The sequence below is a fragment of the Phaethon lepturus genome, unplaced genomic scaffold, assembly GCF_000687285.1.
Source record: "Phaethon lepturus isolate BGI_N335 unplaced genomic scaffold, ASM68728v1 scaffold10546, whole genome shotgun sequence".
NCBI classification, from domain to species: domain Eukaryota; kingdom Metazoa; phylum Chordata; class Aves; order Phaethontiformes; family Phaethontidae; genus Phaethon; species Phaethon lepturus.
In genome coordinates this window covers 1-25,790 of record NW_010546940.1, presented here as the reverse complement: position 1 = coordinate 25,790, position 25,790 = coordinate 1, and the positions used below count along the sequence as shown (strand labels likewise).

General features: G+C 35.9%; 1 protein-coding gene across 1 annotated transcript; it reads left to right on the top strand.

The window, feature by feature from the left end:
* Positions 1-1,784: 1,784 nt before the first annotated feature.
* LOC104622632 (tyrosine-protein phosphatase non-receptor type 4-like) lies at positions 1,785-23,081 on the top strand (the record flags this gene model as incomplete). Its single annotated transcript, XM_010289474.1, is given in 9 exon segments — positions 1,785-1,942; positions 8,496-8,603; positions 12,964-13,006; positions 13,104-13,182; positions 18,036-18,080; positions 18,330-18,382; positions 20,607-20,727; positions 21,694-21,781; positions 22,962-23,081. Coding segments are annotated over 9 exon segments (795 nt in total), but the record flags the coding sequence as incomplete, so codon positions are not given.
* Positions 23,082-25,790: the final 2,709 nt, after the last annotated feature.

The following is a 25,790-nucleotide window of genomic DNA, read 5'->3' as shown; positions in this document are numbered from 1 at the left end:
TTTATCTGGTATCTTTATCTTTTCTCAGCTTGTCATGTTGGTTTAGCAAAACAAAAATAAACTTGCTGTAATTCTGCATGAATACAGCATTGCAGTTCTGAAGCCAGAGTGACTGAGTAGCCAAAAAAATAATAAAAAAAAGATGTCTGGTAAGGCAACAAGTACTTTTTAATCTGAAAATGCTGGTTAAGTCAAAACTGAAACATTTTGCAAGGATGGATTATCATCAAAAAGATTTTTTATGTGTGAGATGTGTGGTCATGCTGAAAGAGCTGAAGACGTGCGCTAGAAAAGCAAAATACCTCAAGGATTTTTAGGGCAGTCACTCAGGAGGTTGGCAGCAGGCAGTGGGAAGAAGGTTAAACTGCAAAGTCCCAGCCCTTCCTGATAGAGGCGGCTTGGATCTTGGTCTTCCACTTTCCCACGAGGGCCTCAGTATCTAGACTATCAGCTGTTTAGGAGGGGATTGAGTTTTTTACTTGTTACACCTATTTGTTTGTGTATATTGGAGCACAGATATCTCTTATGATCCAGGCAAACTCTGTAATCACTGCTGGGATGTTTGCTGTCTTCTGCTAAATTCTCCTTTTTTTTTTTTTTTGGTGCTACACACCCCACATCCCAAAAATAGGAAGCAAACATATAAACGTTTTTGAAGTCTTCATAATTTTTCACAGAATAAGGAAGATCAATCATTTTATATTCAGTTTTGAGAATACCTGTTTTCTTTTACTACTGCTTAAGGTATTTTAATTTTCCATCTCAATATACTCTCTACTTAAGTTATGAAACTTTCTCTTTGCTTACGCCCTTGTCAAAGGATGTAGAAATAGTTTGCTGAGTGTGTAATTAAGTGAATCACAGGCCCTGGTCCTGTGGGTACTTTAACTAGTATCGTTGGATAGGGCTAACAGCATTAGGTGTGTGTATAAGTACTTTGCTGGACCGGGGTTGCATGATAAACATTAGAATCTTAGTTTTGAAAAGTGAAGATCACATTTCAATTATTCCCTTTTATTTATCGGCACCTATCGCAGGGTGTAGACTTGTGTTGGTCATGGTTCCTTATTGGGAGAATAAGAATTGCTTCTGCTTCCAAACTAGATATGTAAAGCCAATCAAATTGACCTAGGCAGAAGATTCAGAAGTTTGACAAACCTTTATCTATTCACGTTGTAGTTTAAAAAAAGGAGAAAAAAGGCAATACTAATGTTTTTGTTACCACCGTGTATTCTCATGTTTAATGATTATACAGTGAATGCATAGGCTTTGCAGAATAATGCATCAAAATCTTTGTGTATTTGCTGTTCTCTTCATGCTTTGTATCTGTAAAGTTTTTTGTCTAAGCATTTTTTTTCTGTTTTGCACTAAAATTAATTGCTTATTTGTCTCTAATACTGGGAGCCTAGTAGCCATGATGCCCAGCAATTGTAATACTTTTTGAAGTGAAAATGCTGTTCTGAATCTTAAAAAAACCAAACCAACAAACCATAAAAAACCTCAACCAAAAACCAACCACAAAACAACCTTAAAATAGGGAGAGAGTGAACAATGGGCAGAAAGTAAAGGACTTGAGTGTTTTGGAATAAGGTTGCGTTGTAATTTGTAAGACACTGTTTTGTTATTGGATACCATGAATTTAGTAATCATTTTTCTTTTATCTATAATGGAGTTTTTTAACAATGGACTTACTGTGTGTTGATCTTTCTTTGAACTATGACCTTCTTGTATTTGCTTTTTTTTTTTTTTTTCCTCTTTTTCTAATTTTGTTTTTGTTTTACCTAAAGACCCTGTGTGGACAGTAATGACCGCACGTTTCCGATTGCCTGCTGGCAGAACCTACAATGTACGAGCATCTGAGCTGGCACGAGACAGGCAGCATACGGAGGTGGTCTGCAACATTCTTCTCCTGGATAACACTGTACAAGCTTTCAGAGTTAATGTAAGTAATTTGCTAATTGCAAATCGATATCACTGAGCTTGCTTTCCTTTGCTGGATTTGTATGGCTAGAGTTTGACTTTCAAAGTAGTGTTAAGTGCAGAATAGAAGGGTAAGGTACGTTCAGGCAGGCATGCTTGTACATGTACAAACTAAGTCACTGTAAACTTAGTCATTCTGGCACCCTCTGTAGTACTAAGACATCTTTGCTTCAAAATTGAGTAACAAAGCATAATTTATTTCTAGTAATTCTCTTCATGGACTAAGGTTGTATAGTGGAAATGGAGGGCAGTTTTGCCACTGAGTTGAATGAGAAGGAAGCTTTTGTTTTGCTCCATTCTGGTTTTGCGTATTGAGCAGGTGTAATGGTAACTCTTCCCATGACATGTTCAATCATGTGTATGGTTATTCTTGGTTACAGCTATAATCTTAAAGTATCACTTTGCTTTTTGCTTTTCTCAGATTATATTCTTGTTCTATCATTTCCCTCGCTTAGACTCACTACCTTGTAATGCACTAATGAGAATGACAGGAAAGAAAATAGGAAGCTGGTTGCTGAATGCTGAGGACTGTTACTGGGAAAAGTGAATAACTTTTACATATGAGCCTGGAATTTAAAATAGGTTATTCATCAGATTTTTCTAATCTGTAATCCTTGATAAGGAGTTAAAATGAAAATGTTCATGATTTTGTGTATATGCTCACTCAAGTGCAACCATTTCTTTGGACTTCTTGAGGGGAAAAAAACCACAAACAAGCAGCGAGGCTCTCGCAAGAAAACATTAAACCTGTTAGTGATCTTTGTGTGAGAAGAATCAAGACTCAACAGGAAAGAAGCTGCAGGGTATCCTGGGACAGGTGAACTCAGCTTTTACTTTATAAGCTATAGAATTGATGACTTACGTGGGGAAAGGTTGGATAACGTGATGGTGAAAGTAACAAGTGTCATGATTATTAAAGTTTTTCAAGAGAAAATTGAACCTCGGAATGGAGTGAAGGGGTAGCTGGATATCAAATAAGGCTGTGGAACTTCAGATCAGAAGAGAGGGAGAAACTGAAGGAAATTCATACAATTCTCAAATCTGTGTGAAGAAATTTAATTTGAACTATTTGAAAAACTTCTAATGCTGAGTAATTATATTGAATTCTGATATCCAGTGTTCAGTGAGGATATTGATACATTTGAATGTTTTTAGGAAGATTTGTGCAAGTGATTGCATTTTGCAGTTTGGTGATCAGGTGGTTAGAGCCTATCTAGCAAAAACTTGCAATGATCCACTGTCAAGTGGCTTCAGATTTAGAAGTAGACTTGGTAGTTATTTGTTTTAGATATTTCAACCAAGATAGAAAGTTTTAGGGTGTTCTCTTCAGGCATTTATGTAGTTCATGCAGGAGCTATTTAACTTTCCGCAACTTTTGAGTGGTTAAGCATGGGAATTTTGGATGATGGAGATGAGGGAGGGATGACCAAAGACTTTGATTTATCAACATCGAGATCTTTTTCCTTTCTGGAAAGGAAATAAAAGGAAATATCTCTTCTCCTATATCCCTTTTGCCTTTTTCTCTACAATATTCCACTGCTCTTCTGTATCTCTTCTCATCCTTGCTAACTGTTTCCTGGTCTTTACTGCCTGCCAAAAAGCAGCATGTGCAGAATATAGTTGGAGATAAAGCATTAAACGTGCATGAGGAATTGTAAATGTTGTGTTCTTTGCTGTCACGTGCATGAGTTTTCCATTAAAATATGTCTTGCAGTTTTTTGTTTGTTTACAAGAGTTGGCTAAAATAAGGAATAATTGTTGTACAATAGGTATGAGGGATTATGCTGCTTCTTGATCAAGTGATCAAAAACTCTATGTTGTTAGACAATGCTAGTGCCTGTCATGGGTAGAATCACCAGTTATAAATCCTCAAACGTCTATTCTGTCTCTCCCAAGAAAAAATTATGTAATATGTTCTTGCCATCTCCCTAGCATACTAAATATTTTAGTTGTGTGGATCATGCTTTACTGCTTATACAGATCAGCCTGCAAGTTTGTCTATTAAAACTGAGTTTAAGGAATAAAAAGTTCCTTGGTGCTCAATATTTTGAACTCTGGTCTTAGCCTTGATCTGTTTTTTCAAAAATAAGGAGTAATAAAATATTCAATCATAGCAAATATGTGCTAACCTGCATGGTATACAGGTTTTCAGGGTATATAGCTGTGTTTTACTTTATTGTGGTTGGCACGATACTTGGCTATAAATATGTATGGAATAGTTTTCAAAATAGGAAGAACAAAGATAACATCAAATAAATTAGCAAGTTTTTTTTCTCCTGGTAATTGCTATAGGTATTCTGTATGCTAATGATTGTAAAGCTTAATCATCTGGAGTATGCAGTGCTGTATTAATAAAAATGTACTCAAATGCTATTTCTTCTCCAACAGCAAAGTACTCATCACAGGCAATGTCTCTTGATAATTTGTGACGTTCTAAGTTCGTATTTCAACCAGCCTTTCCCATTGATCTGCAAAGTAAGATTCTTTGTGCTTAGCCTTACCTTATATAGTGCATAACAAATCAAATCATCCCTGTGGATTGTAGCCAGTCAAGGTTATTTTGGTTGCAGGCAGAAGAATCGTCTGGAACTAACCTGTGCGTATGTTTGAAGAGTAGAAATCCTTTCTTGTAAAATAGGCTGCTTACCAAATGAAGTACTTCTACTTCGACCCTGAAAAGCATACTTCATAGAACGCATAGCTGGAAGAAGCGAGACTGACTTGAGTTAATAATGTGATCAGGATGATTCGCATTATCGTAAACCTGCTTCTTCAAAATCAAATTGCTTTAATTGCTTTTAATGATTTGTTTTAATACCTCAAATTGTATCATTTCCATGCAGGCTAACTTAATTGTATTCTCTGAAAGCCAGTATATAGATAAGGAGATCACACTAAACTTGAGGGAAAACTAAATCAAAGTAGATGGGATGAGCGAGCAAGGATGGTGGGTTAGTGGTCATGGACAAATGTCTCCGTTTGGAGCCTTTATTATCTCAGAATTCTCCTAAAACTTAATGAATTTATACTCTAATGGAATTAAAATAAAAAAAACTGTAAAATAACCTAAATGAAAACAAAAAACACCCACCACCCCCCCTGTAACTTTAGAAGTGAAAATTTTCAACAATTTCATCTTCAGCATTACTTAGTTGCTTCCCTTTTTTTTCCGATCAAAAGAAAAAATAGCTTGCTTAGAAATTTTTTTTAAAACAAAATAACTTTTTGCAAAGCTAATGTAAGCTGTAGAACAAAAGGAGACAGCAGTGCAGCACTGGCTGTTTGGGGATGCGCTTGCTTGAGTTGCAGCGCGAGTATTGCGATGAGCTGTGGGAGGAGAGGTTCCAGTGTTGTCATTAGTGAAGGAGCAGTGCAGCCTTCCACACACCTGTGAGCAGCAGAGCTGTCTGACCCCTTCCAGGAAAGCTTGGGACCTGTCATCCCATTCCTCTGTCATCAGCAATCCAAATTTGTTTGGGCTGATGTGGCAGCAGTATCTCTGTATATGGTATTTGCTGTAGATGCGGCCAGTTCTGTAAGCCAGCAATGAAACCAAAATGTCAGTAATATGAATTGGGAAGATGGTGGTAGCTGGTAAGCAGGCATTAAACCTATGTAACTGCAGACGTTTTCCTAAATTTTCAAACATGGGTGTTTGTAAACAGCTAACAATCATTTTGTGGTTAGAAATTAATGTGTATATATCTAGTGGTACTAGATGTTAGCCACTAGATGGTAGATACTTTCATAAAGTGCACTTAATATACTGATGCCTAGTGTTGATGTCAAATTTGTTCTGAAAGGCCAAAATTTGTTAGATATTTTGCCTCTAGCAATGACTAATAAGAAATACGCGTAACATTCTAACACTCCAATTCAGAAAAGATGTTGATCTGTTTTGTATCTAAGTACTGCAATTTTATGTTAGACAGTTCCCATTTTTCATATCTATTTCCATTATTCCCTGTTTTAAGAGGAAGTATTAACAATTAACTTTATCTGTAGAAATAAAGCAAGGTTCTTTTTATGCTAATCCACATTTATTTGTTTTGCTTTTCTATTGAAAAAGCAAAAGTAGGAACTTGTTATCATACTTTTTATAATTTATAGCAGCTATTCAATGGTTATGATCATACTACAAATATTTTGGAACTTTCACAACAAGCAGGATTGTGACCTTCACCTACTCTGGTAAACAAGCTGCAACATCGTTATATAAATATCAGAGATGGGTTAAGCTGAAGTCTGATTTTACTAGATGCTTATCTTTATTTTGCACTGAGAGTAAAACATTGTGATCAAAACAAATGCTTGATGTTGAAACTCATCTTCCCTTACTGAATTTGCTGCTCTATTGCAGGAGAAATGCATTCCTTGCGGTCGTGAAATGATGTTCTGTATTACTAAATTCAAACTAATTAGCAAGTTCTAAGGTTTTGTGTTAGGAAATATCTATTCAGATATTTAAGAAACAGTATAAATTCTCAGGTTTGGATTGAAAAAAAGCTACAGAATTATATCTCCATGTTATTGGAAGAAGTAACATGTCAGCTGTGGTAAATGTAAGCCTAAACTTGGGTTCCAGACTTATATTTTCTGTTGGCTACTGTCATAAGTTCCTAGTTTGAGTTCCGATTTAAATCTATGTGGGAAAAAATGCCAAGAAGCAATTAGTGTTGCTATGCAATTTTAAAATTAGTTTTATTTGCTGCAAAAATCGTACTGATTACTGGTTTATTTCAAAATATTTCAGGAACTCCTAATTTAGTAAAAATGAAAGTGACTATTTCTGGATTGTATATAAGAACTTCCTTCTAATTTATACTGTTGTGTATTTATTATGTCAACATCTGGGTTTTTTTCTTTGCTTGTTTTTAGGTATTGGAAGGTAAATTTTTCAGTAGTGAAGTTTTTAACAATGGTGCTCCTACTGGCTGTTCATTTTGTTAAACATCAAGACATTTTCTCTATTATTTTTTTAAAGAGTAAGATCTTCTTTCAAAGTAAATTTAGCAATTCATAGATCACTTTGACCAAATTTATATGGGACCTGAGATATATGCCATATGTAATTTCAACTTAAATGCACAAAGCTATGGTTATGATTGAATTGCTCGCATAATTTCAAGCATAATTAGTTGAGAACTTTTCTATTTTTTTATTATTATGAAATAAATTATCAAGGTTCTTGGAGTTTTTAGCGCACAATAAATTGTTTTGACAGTTTACTCAACTTCAGTGTAATTTCAGCTGAACAAAAAAAAAGTGTTTTGATAGGATGCTCCTAGATGTTAACAAATGTCTGAATGTCATTTGTAGATTTTTCTTGTATATGGTTATTAATAAAATTCTTGCAACCTTATTTTGACCTTTTAGTTACATACTTCTGTTTTAACAGCTGTAAAAGTAAACTGTTGTATAATCTCTATGAGAAGTGAGGTCATTTGGGAGCAGAACAGCAGGATTTTTGTTTTAAAACTTCAAAAATATCTTGCTGCCTACAGTAAACAAGGCAAGATGTATCAAATCCACTGTAGCATCAATAATACTTGGCACCTAGAAGATTATTAGAAGCTTGCTTAGTGCCAGAGAAGTAGAAAATCTGGGTGGAAAATATATCAATCATCTCCTTCATAATTTTTTTGTTTGACAGTTGTTCTTGCAGAATTTTTCCTCATCTTTTGTACTTCAAGAAGCTATGTCATTTTAACATCTTTGGGAACCTCCCTTCAGATTTCACCAAATGTATTTATTGAATCCTGTCATACTGGCACACTCAGCGTTTCAATTACTGTGTTGGCAGCATTTTCAGATTAGGCAAAAAATTGCTGGGTACCAACAACTAGAGATTATTTTTGTGTCATTCTGAGGGTAAGATTTGTCCCTATAGAAATCAAGTTTTTTTCACTTTTCTCTGAAAAGCGATGTTACTGTTACTCAGTTCATTTGAATTAGTTCTTTTAGACTGAAGTAGTATCTTTGAGAGAATGCATTTGAATTATGCTTCTCGGTTAGATATTTGGCAGCTTCAGCTGTCTGTGCCATTCAACTTTGAAAACGTTTTCAATATGCTGGTTCATTTAGATACAAGAATAGATTTTCAGATAAAATAAGTAAGAATAACTTGTACAGACCTGTACTATTAAAATCAGTGACCCAAACAACGCTACAAAGTTCTTTGTCAAATCCTAGCTTTTTTTTTCTTTTAGTATTCCTTTTAAATATCAAATTTGGCTAATGAAGGGCTTTCAGGAATAATCAAGTAGCTAGCTGAGAAGTGATAAATTCTTACTGTCAGAAAGTGACAGAGAGGAAAAAAAATAATTCCTTACATATGTTTCAAAAAGAGAGATGAAGCTCATTTAAAAGTAGTGCTCCTGAGATACACTTTGTGATATTTAAAATTTAGGCTGGTGGAGCACATCTGAAAGAATTTATGTGCTCTGCCTGCCTGAAGTCTGTGTGTCCAATTATATGTTTGTCCATTAAACAATATATGTATTTGTTCTCTGCAGAAACATGATCAGGGACAAGTTCTATTGGATGTAGTCTTCAAGCATCTCGATTTGACAGAGAGAGATTACTTTGGTTTACAGTTGGCTGATGAATCTACTGATAACCCTGTAAGTTGAATCTGGTTTATAAATATGATTTTATAAATCATAATCATGTTCATCACTGTGCTCTGTCTTGTTGTAAAGAGAAGTCAATAGAAGCCATTGCAATATTGTGCCATCTTTAGCTGTGTCATTTGAGTGGGTTAGTATCATCTTGTAGTTATGATAAAACTAAATGTTAATTGTTATGAGTTTGGAGTAAAATGTTGAGATCTGTGCTTATGAAGTAATACCTTAAAAGGCTATTGCTTGTTTTTTTGTATCTGTTTACTAGACTGCATGATCATTGTCAGTTGGCATAAGAAATAGTAGCTCTCTTTAATTTTTAAATTTTTTTTTTTTAATTAGGACTTATCAAAAAATGAGGGGTTTTTAGATTGTCCTGTACGGTGTTTTTGTTTCTAGCCCAGATACCTGGTAGGTCTTTTAATAGTCCTTCATATAGTCCACTATCTGACAAGGGCTGTCACCTCATCACCTTAAGAGAAAAAGGAAGTGACTCCTTTGAAAACGAGTGTTTGTAATAGTTCATGTGCTTTAATTTAAAGGAAATTCCATAGGACTGAAACTTTGTAAATCATCAGTAGAAACTAATAGATCCAGCTGTAATGTTCAGTGGCTGTAGTAGTTATAGCTGTTCTGCTGAAATCATGATTGCTTGAATACTTCTTGAATACTTTCTTTTATAGGTATCAAATATTCAATACTTGTTTTAAAGTACATTTTAACTAAGTATTATTCCTTATAATATAATTCTCTACCTAATTCCCATTATATGTGTGTCACAGTGATGGGGTCTAAATTTATCTCCCAACTTGTGTGTCAAAAATCATTTTTGTTCATAAAATGCACAGAATGTGATCTATAGAGATAAGTGACACTGTAAAGTGTTAATCACTCTAACTAAGGTGAATTTCAGAAGATAGTGCAACTTTCTTTGGTAGAAAGTGCAGATTTTGTCTACTGTTGTTTTACCATCAAGAGTGACTGTTGTAAATAGAAGGAATACTTTTTTAATCTTACTAAAAGGTTGTTTTTCTCTTTACTTATTTTTAATGTCTTTTTTAACACAGAAGAGGAAGAAAGAAGTCACAATAGAGCCATAATTTCTCTTCTCTCTGAATAGCGAACTACTTATGCATTTCTTTCTTCTCTAGAGCAAATTATTCTTAATTATATTATTTTTCTAAATTCTGGTAATATTAATATTATTAATATGAATAAAGCTGTATAGCACAGTTGTATATATTTAATAAAGTTTTCTTTTGTAACTTTGTGGATAGTTCTGTTAAGACATTGGCAAGCTGACCTCATTTAATCTTTTTATTCTAAACTTTGTTTCCAGGCTGAAAAGACATAGGCATGCAGTAGAAAAGGCTGAATTATTTTTCAGCTTTGTTTAAGAAGTATTTAATGGAATATCACTCAGTATTTTACTCAACATTCAGAAATCTGTAGTGTTTCTCATTCTCATTTATCTAGCTTTCTAAAGCTTAAACCTCTAAGCTGTCTTTTTTTAGCTTATCTATCTGGAAGCAGCTGAACACACACTGTAATAGAAAGATCTGGTTAAGAGTTAGTCCAAAAGAAGAATGACTTCACAGCTATTTTATATAAGCACATGCTTTAAACGTTTAGTATTCTTTGACTTCTAAATATTTTGGCTTTTCAGCACATGTCTAGTTGCTATGAATACAATATGTCAGAGCTAAATAGAAATGTTACCAATTGGTCATGTAAGCTTGAAGAATTTTTGGGTTTGACTAATTTCAGTTTTTGATACCAGTTTACTTTTACACTTGGTTCATTTGGACAAAGAAACCAGATTGGACTGCCAAATATTCTAGTTACTTGTGAGGAATACACAGAGGAATATTACTAAGATGTAGCCAATTCGGCAGGAGGTAAAGTGATGGGAAAAGAGAATTCTGCTATAATTAAGTGTGAAACCTCTATCATTGTGCCTAAACCTGGATTTCATAAGCTGCACAAGCTTTATGTGTTTGTATAGTATTAATGTCACAATAAAAGTCAATGCAAGAAAGCATTGATGCTGTGTGCAGCTGGAGTGGTATATTTGGCTGTAGGGTCTCGGGCTGTGGGTGCCTGGAGCAATACTGACACAGTGGTGTATTGGTGTGTAGTGGGAGTGAGGGTGCAGCGAATACTGTCGGTGTGGGTGCTGGAGCGCCCTTGGCAGGAGGGAGTGAGGCAGGGATCATTGCTGGGGGAGGAGAGTGTATGGAAATGACTCTCCGTGGGACTGCGGTGCAAACTTCATGGATCCCCAAATCTACCCGCCTCTCAGACTTACTGGGATGTAAATGGGATAACGTGTCTTTCTAGCAGCACCTTGATTCATAAAAATTACGGTACTTTTGTCTAAATCCTGTCAACTTCAGCTTCTTTACAATATTAAGTGGTTTAACCCTCTGCAGTTTCCCAGAGAGGAAATCAACTTTTGTATTTGGATCCAATGATATCACATGAAAGCACGGGTATTGCCTGTTAAATATGGTTCCAAAAAAGTTACTCTTCTGTGGTTCCTATGAAGGAAATGTAAGTAAAAGCTTTTCTGCTAGGTATTTCAGTTCCAGGTTTTTTGAATTAACTGTTATGTCAAACAGTACTTCCCATGAAAACCCCCCAGGGATTATCAGTCAGATCTGTGCATTTATTAGCTTTATTGGATCATAACCCCTTGCTTAAAGATACTCAAATATCTTTCACCATGTATTGAAAGATTCTTATATAAAATTTATGCATATGCATGGCTGGAGAGTCCTTTCTTAAGCCTTCACACTTAGTCTTAAAAGTTAGTTGATCCTGTGTGAAGATTTTTCGACATAATCACACTCTTTGAGCTGCATCAGTCTCTTTAGTTCCTCTTAAGTCATCTACTACAAGGATGTAAAATTTGGATGTAGTCATCATTATTTGTTATTCCCAATGAATAAAATGACTTCGAACTAACTTCAGATCCATAGTGTGTGTCAGATAGCTCAGGTACCTCTGCGTGTTTGCTTCCTCCTTGCTCACAAGAAAAAAAAAAAAGCAAACCCTGTGATAAATGTGAGGTAGTTACATGCTGTACAGGGTTAGGTCTCTGTCACTTCGTAAGAACTGTGGCCATGTAACTGTTTTGCAAGGTTTATGGGCTTGCATGGCAAGGCAGGATGAGGAATTGAACAGTATTTATAACAGACTTATTACTTAACTGAACTACATTTGTACATGCAGAGTCTTATGGGTTGCTGGTGGGGAGCAATTTAAACAACTTGTGGGGCTTTCCAGAGAACCATACTTGTATCTGAAATTTGCAGCGTTGATTTTTATAAAGATGTGTCTGTACTCTCCCACAGCAGCATTCTCCCATAGAGATGATCAAGATTGGGTGCTGTTTGGTAAAATTGTTCTATAATCCTTAATCCAGTAAGATGCTCTCGTTTCCAAGATCCCAATTAGACACTTACCAGAGAATGACATGCAGGCTGACAATTTGAAGAGAATCTGTGAGCCAGTGGGATTACTCCCTGGTTGTGGTCAGACCTCCAAAAATCAAAGTCAAAAGTACTGGAACTAGTTTAAGTAAATTAACTTCTAATTTGGGTAAATTAGGCTGCCACAGTTAGCTGAGTTTAGATAACCAGTTTCAGGAATCATACAATAGTTTGGGTTGGAAGGGACCTTTAAAGGCCATCTAGCCCAACCTCCCTGCCATGAGCAGGGACATCTTCAGCTAGATCAGGTTGCTCAGAGCCCCATCCAACCCAACCTTGAATGTTTCCAGGGATGGGGCATCTGCCACCTCACTGGGCAACCTGAGCCCCTGTTTCGCTACCCTCTTTGTAAACAATTTCTGCCTAATATCTAGTCAAAATCTCCCCTCTTTTAGTTTAGAACCATTACCCTTTCTCCTATCACTACAGGCCCTGCTAAAAAGTCTGTCCCCATCTTTCTCATAGGCCCCTTTAAGTACTGAAAGGCTGCAATAAGGTCTCCCCGGAACCTTCTCTTCTCCAGGCTGAGAGTAGCTGAAGATTGTTAAACACACCATAACTGAGTTCTAACCTTTCTCAGGCTCATGTGACAATCATAGAACTAAGTCATAGTTGAATTAGTGCTGTAAGAGACAGGTATCTGGACAACAGAGGTTAATCTCAGGGAAAGAAGAACAATAGCAACTGTTGATGACAATGCTGGTGTCTTTCCAGAATCAGTAACAAGACTTTGTCTGCCAATAAGACTTTTTGATAAAAGACCGAGTAAAAAGTTATAGAAAAGCAATGGTTTCTTGATGTATAAAGGCTATAATGTGTACATTTTTGTTTCTCTAAAGTTGGTGTTATAATTTGTCTCTTTCCAGAGGTGGTTGGATCCAAACAAACCTATCAGGAAACAATTAAAAAGTGAGTACATGTATGTATTTGGTCAATTTATATATCATTATTATACTATTTTTCCAGGGTACCCTGATTAATAAGAAATAACTTTTGTTGACCATAGGAGGATCTCCTCACAGTTTGAACTTCAGAGTTAAGTTTTTTGTAAGTGACCCAAACAAGCTTCAAGAAGAATATACAAGGTAAGTCTAGTTAATTTATCAGTAAAATATTTTTCTAGAAGGCTTATGTTTAAGGGGAAAACGATCATTAATTTTTTAAGGTGTAACATGGAAAATTTTTTTAAATCATTTTTGTTGTATGTGCAAGATTCTAATTTTTGCCTAATAATTACAGATATGAACTATGCAGTTGCACCAAATCAATATAACAAAAGCCTCTGTGAATAAATTTACAAACTTATATCCAAAGTGAAGTAACTACATGAAGAAAATACTACCAAGTAGAAACAGAAAAGGGAAAATAGAGAAGAGAGGAAAAACTTAATCCCACTATTCACCAATGAGTACAAATTTAATTTTTATCCTTACTTGTGTTCTCCTTTGTGATTAAAAAATTCCTGAGCTTTCTGCATTTTTTTCTTGACACCCCCCCCCCCCCAATTTTCTGCTTGGCACTAATAAAATTAATCTCTGTTTGAATGGTTGTAGTCCTAGCTTGAAGCATGTAAGCTTATTTTGATAGCAATGTGTTGAAGTATGTTGAAGAAAATGCCCAGTGTGAATAAAGATAGGAGGCTTGTGAGTTGCAATTAGTCCCTGAAGAAATGCCTCAAATTTTCAGTATTCTTAATTAGTTCTGGTCTTCTACATAAGTGGCATGATTTGACAGATTGGAATTTTTGGATGTCAGCCATTCTGAAAACAGGTCAGCCCTGTTCAAAGAAAAACCAATATCTAAATTATTAAGGATGGCTTTAGAAATGTAAGTACTGAAACTGTGAAAATTTGAGTCCACATTTGCTTATTTATTTTTATTTGTCATACTTTGGACAAAATTTTACACACATATATGCAGACAGAATTTACTAAAATGAGCCCCACAAATCCTGGATCGGTCTTTGTTTTGTTGAAATATTTACTCTAGGAGAATTTGGCAGTTTACTACATCAGGATAATGAAAAATATGTTGTTTGAATTAAAGGACAACATGTAATATTTCTAAGGAGATGGAAAAAACAATAAATGTTGGTCAATGTGAAGTAAACAGTGAAGAAGAGAGAGAACTGTTTACTTTAAATGTTATACTGTAAATACAAAGCTATAAATACAGCATCCTTTTAGATGAGAAATAATGTATGATTGCTGTATCTAGGTCAGCTCTGCCTTTTTTGCTAATAGGCCTAATTGCCCCTGAGAGAACTCATTTGTATTTGGGATTATTATAGAGTTTTATTATCTGTGGGGTTTTTTGGAGTGAAGTTAGGATGCCATGTCACAAATGTGGGGTCCTTTCATGTCATCAGTATTCCCCCTTTGAAAAAAGAAAAGAAACAAAGCCCAAACTTCTGACTATTCAAGCTCAAGTTGATGCTTTTCAAAGATGCTCAGTTTTTATAAATTTCATTAAAACAGAGGAATGAGCCGACATATGAGGCAGGAAAAGGTTCAGTGCAAGCTCGTGTCTTCTTAGACCTTTGTGAATTCGTGTGGGAGAAGCAGCTTATGAATGCCCCAGGTCAGGAAAGGTCAGCGGGAGCTCACCTTGTGTTGGAGAGTTTAACTTTAGGAACTTGACTTGGTAGGAAATGAAGCTTCATTAGTTCAGCTCATGGCAGAAAGACTTGCTTATTAACATTGACTCCAGTTAACAATAATTCTGTCTTACCCTTTTCTAGATAGATCTGTATAAGGAAGATGAAGACATGGTAACGCAATGCCACCTTCATTGTTTTAGCTGAATTTTTTGTGCAGGCTTTTTCAGATCTACATCACTAAAGCTTCTATTGATTTCCCATTTTGCTCAATAATGTGCGAGGTTTCAGTGTTCAAACTGGGGTGGTTGGCTAACAAGCCATTAACTTCACTGTTTGCTGAAAACCAAGGACAAAAAATGAACTCTGCTTGGTGTTCCTTAAGCATAAGATCCCTTAAGTACCATTTCATTACACCAAAAAAAGCACAGTAAAATGGAGGTGCAGCTGCACATACAGAATGTTTTTGTCCTACATTTTTGCAGCCACAAAGGTTAACGGAAAAAATAGGAAAAATTTATTTGCTCAGTATATGCTGAGCATGTGAAGCATATCCTCTTTAATTTAACTTGTCATTTACTGCTTTTTTTAACAGGTAAACAAATTTTGCTTTATGTGTCTTTCTTTTAGTTTCAATGTGCCTTTTAAGGTGGAAAATGAAAACGTATTTTGAGGTCTCTAAAGCCTGGCTAATGTCTCAGTTTCAACTTGTTGAGGTTAATACCTTAAAATGAGCTTCTTGCCATTCTGGTCAGTTAAAGAACCTCTAGACGGTTTTGTAGGAGTTGAGCACGTGGGCTAACACCTTTGCGTGTCAGTTTGCAAGTGTTTTCCCTCATTTTCTTTCAAACATGGAATGTTTTACCTTTCCACTATATTTAGCTTGTAAATGATTGGATTTCCCTGTGTGTATTTGTAAATGTTTGTGGAAGTCTTTAAAAAGGTTATTAATCCATTTTCTGAAGACTACACAATAATGAGAAGTCATATTTTGTGTAATGAGTGATATGTTTTGTTTTTAATTTCTTAGTGCAAGTTAATATTGGGAAGTATTAAATGTTTGATTTCAGTTGAACTTGAACTAGCTGGTTTTGATAAGTAATTTTGAACGCTTGGCTCACATGCCTAATGAAAGGGCATGGCTGACTGTTGAATCAGAACTACAAGAAGGAAACCGGTACTGGTCTGCATTGGGACCAGTACTCCTTAATATCTTCATCAGTGACGTAGGCAGTGATCGAGTGCACCCTCAGCACATTTGCAGATGACACCAAGCTGAGTGATGCTGTTGACACACCTGAAGGACGGGATGCCATCCAGAGGGACCTGGACAAGTTCGAGGAGTGGGCTCATGTGAACCTCATGAGGTTCAACAAGGCCAAGTGCAGGGTCCTGCACCTGGGTTGGTGCAACCCCTGGTATCAGCACAGGCTGGGGGATGAAGGGATCAAGAGGAGCCCTGCTGAGAAGGACTTGGGGGTACTGGTGGACAAAAATCTGGACATGAGCTGGCAATGTGGGCTCGTAGCCCAGAAGGCCAGCCGTGTCCTGGGCTGCATCAAAAGCAGCGTGGCCAGCAGGTTGAGGGAGGGGATTCTGCCCCTCTGCTCTGCTGAGACCCCACCTGCAGTGCTGCATCCAGCTCTGGAGCCCTCAGCACATGGACCTGTTGAAGCAGGTCTAGAGGAGGCCAGAAAACGCTGAGAGTGTTGGAACACCTCTCCCTGTGAGGACAGGCTGAGAAAGTTGGGGTCGTTCAGCCTGGAGAAGAGAAGGCTTCAGGGAGATCTTATTGCAGCCTGCCAGTGCTTAAAGGGGGCTTATAAGAAAGATGGGGACAGACTTTTTAGCAGGGCCTGTTGCAATAGGACAAGGGATAATGGTTCTAAACTAAAAGAGGGGAGATTTTGACTAGATATTAGGCAGAAATTTTTGACAAATGAGCGTGGGTGAAACCCTGGTACGGGTTGCCCAGCGAGGTGGTAGATGCCCCATCCCTGGAAACATTCAAGGTCAGGTTGGACGGGGCTCTGAGCAACCTGATCTAGTTGAAGATGTCCCTGCTTATGGCAGGGACATTGGGCTAGATGGCCTTTAAAGGTCCCTTACAACCCAAAGATTCTATGATTCTAGTTTTATAATAATGTAGGAGGTCCCAAAACAGAATAAATTTATAAGAAAGCAGGAATTATGTTTAAATTTTCTACTGTGAAACTTTTTTTTTTTTTTACATATAAAGGCATTAGAGGCTAAATTCTACAGCTGCTTTTATGCTCTGTTATAAGGGGGTTTTGTTGAAAGTTTAAGCTTGTGCTAACATCCTGCCATCTCAGTAAGTCTTGTTGGTTAGCCCACTTCAGTCTCTGGGTCAGTGGAGGTTTATAGCAGGTGTGATTTGTGCCTTGGTATAAACATTTATACTTCTTTGAAACTGTCTAAAACTTTTGAGTGAAATATGAAGGAACTAAATTGAATGAACAAAAGATTCATTCTGAGACCTTAACAAAATATTTGGGTTTTGTTGGAGAAACAAAGGAAGTAATTTAGAGGGAAATCTGTTTGCAGCTTCAGGTTTGTTGGGGTTTTTAAGTCATAGTGTTTCTTCTGCCACTGTTTGGTGGGAAATAGTTCTTGTTTAAAGTGTTCATCTGTTCCTTTTGCTGTGGCCGTCTTCTTCCTGACTTGAAAGAGTAGGCATGGGAAGACTAGATGAATTTATAAACCAAGTTTTTCTCACATTGTAATTAAAGAAAACTTCAGAAGTTCAGAGGAAGTCGGGGGAGGCGTTTGACATAATAGAATCCACAACTTTTATTTAAGAATGTAACTTCAAAATACTAAGAGCAATCATTTTAATTTAAATGAAAAGAGAGTAATATCAAATACTCAATGAGAATAACTTAATTTTATCTACCTGGAGTACAAATTATTCTTATTAAGTTACCTCCATGCACAGATGCAAACTTCAAGTTTTGGTTGCTATATTGAATAGTGCTGTTTTTCAGACTCATTCATTATGGAGGCACTTCTTTTTCCTGTTTTTTAAACTTTAATTTCAACATGAATAATGGAAAATGAAGCAGGCAGGATGTGAAATTTGCAGCCTTTTAGTGAAATATAATGTATAACTTCATAGCCTGGAAGTAGTATAATTTACAAAGTGGTATTATTATTTTACTAATCACAGTTTAATTTCTTTCCCATAGGAATTTAAGAAATAGCATGCAAAATGTAAAGTTTTATTTTTGCACTAACTGAAAGCAAAATGCATTAAATTGATGAAAAATTATTAAATAATTTTATTTTTAATTAAAGTGTTTCTTGTTTGTTTCTTTAAATAAGGTACCAGTATTTTTTGCAAATTAAACAGGACATTCTTACTGGAAGGTAAGACTTCTTTGTTGTGTTAAACATTAAATGCAACTTTGGTTGAGAAAAAGTTAACTGTGAGGGATTTTACCTGCAAAAAAAAAAATGTTAAAAATAAACTACTGTTTATGTAAGTAGAAGTATTTATAATAATAATCTTCCCAATTTGTTCATAGACTATGAAATATTAGGCTTTTCAAAATAACCAAATTTCATATGAAATATGTAATTTTATTTATTTCTCATTTTAAAAACGAAACAAAACAGATTGCCCTGTCCTTATAATACTGCTGCTCTTCTGGCTTCCTATGCTGTTCAATGTAAGTATAATTAGTATTCATGTACATGTTAGTACTGATATATTTAAAAAGCAGTATTGATTAGTTTCTAAAGAATGTAGTTTGTATAGCATTATATTGTGATGTTTGTGGACATGATGCTACTTTTCTTACGATTAAGGAAATAACGGTTGGTTGTTTTTTTTCCCCCAACATGTTTTGCTGAATTAGGTATGGAAAAAATACTGGTAACATGCTCTGTTTCCCTTCTTTAAACCCATGCGATTAAAAAAACCTCCAAACAACCCTCTTGTATTTCTCTATATTCTGAATTGTGGGGTTGGGTTTTTTCCTTGAGAATGATACTAAGCATTTTTTAGACACTTAAACCTTCTTGACATACCATACAGTGAACCTCTGTATGGTGTGGAAAAGGGAATTCTGGTCATATCTGGCAAAAAAGTTCAATACCCATTTTGTCAATTTTAAGCCATCCAGTGAGTAGATAAGTCTTGAAGGCTGAGGTTTAGTCCTTGTCCTCTCTCCCCATTTTCTTCGTAAACTTAAATTGTTCAGTGGAAGAAAAAACAACACAACAACCAACCAAGAGAGTGCTCAGCACTTAGTTGTTGAAATCTTTGATTGTCAGAAATTCAGTTTTAGAAGCAATCCTGATATATCCATCTATATTCATGTGTTCTTCTGCTAATGATACTTATACCTACATTTAGTGCTATGCGTACTTTGCACGTATCAGAGAAAAAGTGTTCATGTTAATCTTTTCAGGGAAAACACGTATACTGATGTTAATGTAATGTTTTATGCATAGTTGTTATAAGTGGTCACCTTCTTTCGGATAAATCAGTAGAGCAGTTTCTCTTAAAACTCCCAGATGCCAACTACTTGGAAACAGATATGTACTGCAAGTGCTGTCATGCCATAGGGCTTTGCCTCAGAAGAGATGAAGTATTTGATAATGAAGCAGGCACTATGAAAAGTTTATAACACTTTAAGCTTTTAAGAATGCAGTATGTTTATTTTTCAAACATCGTAGAAGTGGTGGGTATGCGCAGTGTGTTGTAATTACATTTATATATGAGATCCCACTGCCCGTAAGCTCTTCCGTGTGCAGACGTTTGGCTAATGATTTTCTGTGCATGCCTATTACTAAACTCTCTGGGTTTAGCTCTTGGGATTCTTTATAAATGGAGGTAAATAGCAGATGTAGATCTCGGACAGTCCTGTATTCTCTATAGTGGATTTTAGCAAGGCATGCACTGTCTTATGAAACCTGCTCCCATTTTCTAATTTTTAAATTATTTAATATGATCTGTTTCTGGCGATGCAAGTACCCCAGACTCCTTTCCTCCCTTCCTTTCCCTGCTTACCCTCTCGCTCCATGAGTGCCCTTGTCCCTCTTGTCAGTTCTTCCGTGCCCCATGAAAGTGTCAGGAGGCCTGCCCAGCACCCCGTGTCATGCTGTGTTGCTGTGAACTTCCCAGTTTTCACATTATGTTACTTATCTGTCACTGCAGATCTGTTACATGGATTGCAGATATTTAAAGCTTAATATTTGGGGATTACAAAAAACTTCAAAGACTGTATTTTTAGCTAATGTTGGTTGTATGTTTTTTTTTAATTCTGACAATAAATGTGATTTTAATTTATTTCTTTCAATTTTAAGAAAGTGCTATAAATCATGTAAAAGCACTTTTTAGTAGTTTCAAGTAAAGTAGTTTCAATGTAGGTGTATGTATGCGTACTTTTTTCCATACATACAATTGAATGTGCAAAAAAATATTTTTCTAATGCTTCTGAATATATCTTGGTACAGAATGAGTTGGTGATTTTTGCAGATCTTAATGAAGAAATAGCAGTTGTAGTGCTAAAAACATATGCATTATGTAATGACATGAAGGCAAGCAAAGGTAAAATAATGAAAAAAAAGATCAAATACCTTGAGGTATATTATTTAGTGCTAGCCATTATGACAGCACCTATGAATTAATTTGTGTATTAAAAATTAAACACTTTATAAACTTCCTTCATAAGTACCTGCTCAAAGCTCTCTCTAAATGATCTCCATGGTATTCACTGAGACTTTAACTGTTTATTCGAAAGGGAAAAAGGGAGTTCAAATGTCTTCTCTATTTTTGTTTGCTGTAGATCATAAAGTATGTGGGAGCAGACTCTTGTGAATTTGGGGGCATTGCACAATGCCAAGTACATCAGTGATAAACAATAACCTCTCTTTTTAATATTTTAGCCGAGCTGGGAGACTACAACCATTCAGAAAACTTGCCAGGCTACCTCTCAGACTATTCTTTCATCCCTAGCCAGCCTCAAGACTTTGAAAAAGAAATAGCAAAATTACATCAGCAGCACATGTAAGGATTTACAGCAGAAGATATTAACTGACTTTGTGAAATCCTGACTGCTGGTGCTGTGCTATTATATAAAAAAAATGAGTATTTTGTCTTAAAGGTTTCTGGGTTTTTTGGGAATTTTTTTTTTTTTTTTTTGTTGTTTTTGGTTTTTTTTAAGAGTATGTTTAATGTGGCTTTTCTGTAGATTGTCTGTATAATAAGTACCATTGATACTCTGCACAGATAGAATATCTGTGACAGAATGACAGGGAAAATAAGTGAAAAAAATGAACATATTAAAGGTAACTGAAAACAGTATTAGTGTGTAATACACAGGATATTAACTTAGAAGGATATAACTTCTTAAAAGGTTTTTGTCAACAGTCTTTGACAATGCTCTGTGCATAAAGGCTTTGTTTTCATGGTGCTTTCACCAGTAAACAAGAGTTACTTCAGAAGTAACAAACTCGTTTTCTTCAATATCTCATCTTTCCTGTGTGCAAGTCTGTGACCTTTTACTAAAGAGGAAAAGGCAATGAAGCAATGGAAAATATTTTTTTTTTTTTTTTTGTTGTGTAACATTGTGGTACTTTTTTCAGTGATGGTTCCTTGGTATTTTAGAGCTTAAGTGCTTTTTGTTACCATTAAATTTAACAAAATTAATACAAAATGCAGGACTGCAAAAGTAATTTCCACATTCTAGAGCTCCACATTTAAATGATACAGTGCGTTAGAAATAAAATGTGTGTGTTTGCAAGCTGTGTTGTGGACTCTTTGTCAAAACTTTGTCTGTGTAGAAGCACAAGTTTTTTTTTTTTTCTGTTAAAATATTTGAGTTACAGTCTGCTTATGGTGAGAAAGGAAATTCATATTTCAGGGTGGGGGTAGAAGTAGTAAAATGAATACAGATTTTCTGTTTGAGCTCACCAGGGAGCCTGATGTGGGGGGTTATGTTAGAATGTTTCTGATTTAGCCTCTTTCTTTTAGAGGGTTGTCTCCTGCAGAAGCAGAGTTTAATTATCTCAATACAGCACGTACCTTAGAACTTTATGGAGTTGAATTGCACTATGCAAGGGTAAGTTTGGATGAACTACTATTGTAATGTAAAAATGGATTCCTCTGTGATTTATGGAAAAATAAATATTTATTTTTAGTGAGCCTTCCTGGCTGCTGCTTACAGGAGAAAAAAAAAGAAGATATTATTATCTTATTAGGTGCCTAACTGTGCTTTACCGATTTCAATAGCCAATATTTCACTCTAGGGAGGGTATTTGCTTAAATTTGGGTTTAGTTATATGTGTTAATCAGGTTGAGCCTTGTTGGCCTGAACGCCAGTTCAGCTGGCTACTGGTGAATAAGAAAAATGTACTTGTTGAATGTGCTTTTGATATTTAAGGATTTGTCAGCTTTGAAAAATACTTAATTTGGTTCCGATTAGAACCAAATTACAAATAATTATCATTATATAATATTAACTGTTAATGTTAGATGAGTGTAGTATAATTTCATATAGTGTCAGTTTTATCTGTTAAAGCTCGAGGTCTTGACTCAAATGAACTTAACCTGCAGGACAGTGCTCTCATTTCTGCAAAGCCTCTGAATATAATTATTTTTAGTAACTAAGACCCCTTTGGTTTTTAAATATTCTTAACCTACTCCTTAAGGTTAGAGAAACTTGCGATGGAATTTGAAATGTACCACACTTCACTGGTCTCTGTAGCCTGCTGTCGTTGCACACATATTGAGAGATCTATAGCAGTTGTTTGATTAGAGTGCAAAGATATTTGAGGAAAACTGTGCTATTTAAATATGCTTACAATACTGTTTGTTTCAGAATCTCTCCTCTCTGTGTTTTGAGTTTGCAGTTTCCTCTCAGGTGGGAATTTAAGTTGCTGTGGCTGCTTTTAGTGTAGCAAACATCAAGCCAGTCTATTAGCACTGTTATTCATAATGAACTGGTAGAATACTCTATATTGTGTATTTCTTTTGAAGTTGGTGAAGACAGAAGATGTAACTTAAAAAATCAAAATTCTGTGGTAGTTTACAAAGAACTTGGAGCAAACATTTGGGCTTGTCCTAAATACGAATGAATAATTCAATTCTTACTTGGCTTACTAAAACACATTTCCTTCCATGTTAATTGAGATCTATTTTACTATGGTATTTGTGTATTTAGAGAGAGAGAGATGGAATATATATGAGGTTTCAAAGATATTTGTATTGTTCTTCAAGTAATCTTCTCTTTTCTTTTAAAGGATCAGAGTAACAATGAAATAATGATTGGAGTGATGTCAGGTGGAATACTAATTTTTAAGAACAGAGTACGAATTAACACCTTTCAGTGGTAAGGACAGCTGTTTAAGCTAATGTTTTTGGTATTTCAAAACATGTTTTTACGACTGCCAGTGTCACACGCTTTAAAAAAGACTGAAACTTAGTTGTAGCGCACTTTTAACTAAAATAGTTTCTAAAGCTGTTCGTAAACATGGAGCTATCCTCATTAAATATGTTACTCTAGTTATCAGTCTTAAGCTGATATCCTGTTCTTATTTATGCATATAAGAAGGGGAAAGATTAAGAAAAATCCTGATCTGCACTATAATTTCTATAGTGCTCTGTAGAAGTGCCCTATTACTTCTGTACTGCTCTTCAGAAATTACATTTTTTTTTTTTCAGTTCCCTCAGAAGTAACATGCCCTTGGTTTACTTTGCCTGCTTGGAATCCACTTTGACAGCCTTACTTACTGCATATGTCATTGAGTGTTTTATGACAGCATTCTGAGTGGGCGAAGTCAGCCATATAAAATTATCATAATAGACATTAGTTTACCAGGCACAAAAGCTGTTTGCTCTAGAAAAATGAAAAGTTTTGCATTTTCATTTGCTACTGATGTGTGTGCTTGGGCAGTGCAGCACTGGACTTTTCTAAAGTTCTTGGCTGGTCTGTCATCTTCATATAAACAGATTAATTTGATTGCTACAATTGAAACTGGAAAAACTTTTCTGTGAATTCAAACTGATACAGGTAGCTGAAATCTTTGGTTTTCTGCTGTGTTTTGTGAGCACAAGGTAAGATCCGTTACCTATAATCAGTGACCTGTTTTCACATAGTAAGTTCCCTTGCAGAGTTTTAGGATATTAATCACAGTCTTGATCTTTCCTGCAACCCAATGAATTTCTGAGACATTCTGGTTTTCTGTGCTAAGTTTAGTCTTAAGTTTTGTTGTAGGTTGTTACATATTCTGTGGTTTACCATGTTGAGAAACAGTGTGAATAGTCAAATTTTAGTAGATTTTCAAAGAGAAATAAAAACCAAAGCTATGATATAAGTGTTATCCACTGCCAGATATAACTGAACATGGTAAACGTTTTGCCTGTAAGCATTCAAAGAAAAATCACCCTTAAGCAATTACAGAACATGTACATCTTCGTTCTCCATGGTTGGGTAAATTAAAACAGTATCTTGCAATGGAAGAAGCCTGTAACTACTGTACTAGTCAGTCAGATCTGCCTTTATAATAGTGGCATGTTCTAAGAAAGATATCCTTCATGTGTTAAGACTTTTGAAGTGTTAGAGCCGTTTCTGGGTTAAGGCTGCTTTATAAATGCAATGTTGTAATAATCAGGGAGGTTTTAATTCAGGCTGCTTTTACTGCTCTTATTTCTGGAAAAACAGTAATAGTAGAAATGCATTCTATAAAACACACTGAGTGCTTACAATGTAGCTTAATTCTGACTTACATGTCCCTGCTGGGAGCTAGAGGTTTCTGTGAGCTCTGCTTCATATTGATTGTATGCCGGGGATGCTGATCTAAATTCTTAGTGTGGTTTTTGTATATGTATAATTACCTAAACACTCCTTCTTTGTATTCAACCGTATCAGCTGACATCAGGGATATTAATTTTTTCCTGTGAAGACTATAGTACCAGCATAATTGGTCTTTACAAAAAGAAATAAGAAAAAATAGACACCCCCCCCAATTTTGTCCTACTGTAGGCTTTCTTTTGCTATAAGGATCCGAATTGTCAGTTCTCAAAACATAGCTCAACAGTAGACCTATTACCTTTCCTTTTTGTCTGTAGTCATGCAGCTGCTCCAGTGACACCAGTACTGATACTTTTTCTTCTTGCTTCCACTCATTCTTGCTCCTGTGCAACTGGAGCTCTGTAATGTCTTCCCAGTGCTTTATGGCTGCAGTGAATGTTTAGATAATCCCTTTTTCAGTACTCCTGAGCTGAGTTTTGAGACAAGTGAGAGGACAGAGATGCATGTATGTGGGAAGAAATAAAGGTTTAGCTGTATTGCTCAGAGAAGAATCAAGTAAAATGTCTTTGCCCTTTCCCTCTTCGTTTAATATTATATCTAAATTGCATATTATGAACCTTATGATCATGGGGAGCAATGAAACAGGAGGGAAGCAAGACAGAAGTAAGGCAAAACAAAGGAGACTGCATTTTATCCAGTGTGTCCTAACTTGATCTTCCTGTATTGTGGGTAATTCCCCTTTCCCCCAAACTGTGCTACGAGGCACAGAGACCTGGGAATCCAGAGAGTAGATCTTGCCCTTGAAGACCAAAGGAGAAGAGCATGAAGTACCTTAGCATTTCATTTGTTACTAGATCACCTGTTCAGCAGTGGAGACACTTTCCTTTGCCTCTCTTTTGCAGTTGATGTACCCCTGGAAAGCTTCGTTGCCTTTTGCATCCACTGCCAGTTACAACTGCAGTTGTGCAGTTTGATTTCCTAGTTTTATTCCTGAATGCCTAGATAGTACTTTTGTGTTCCTTGATCATCTGATCCTGCTTCCACATCATGTATGTACACTTCCTTTTGTGTTTGAGCTCAGTCAGCAGTCCCAAGTTCATCCAAGTTGGCCTCCTCCCATGCTTGCATGTTTTCTGGCACATCAGGGTTGGATTGAGAACAATTTGAGACCAGTTAAGGACCTGTTAAGCCACCTGGACACCCACAAGTCTATGGGGCCTAATGGAATCCACCCAAGGGTACTGAGAGAGCTGGCGGAGGAGCTTGCCAAGCCACTCTCCATCATTTGTCAGCAGTCCTGGTTAACAGGGGAGGTCCC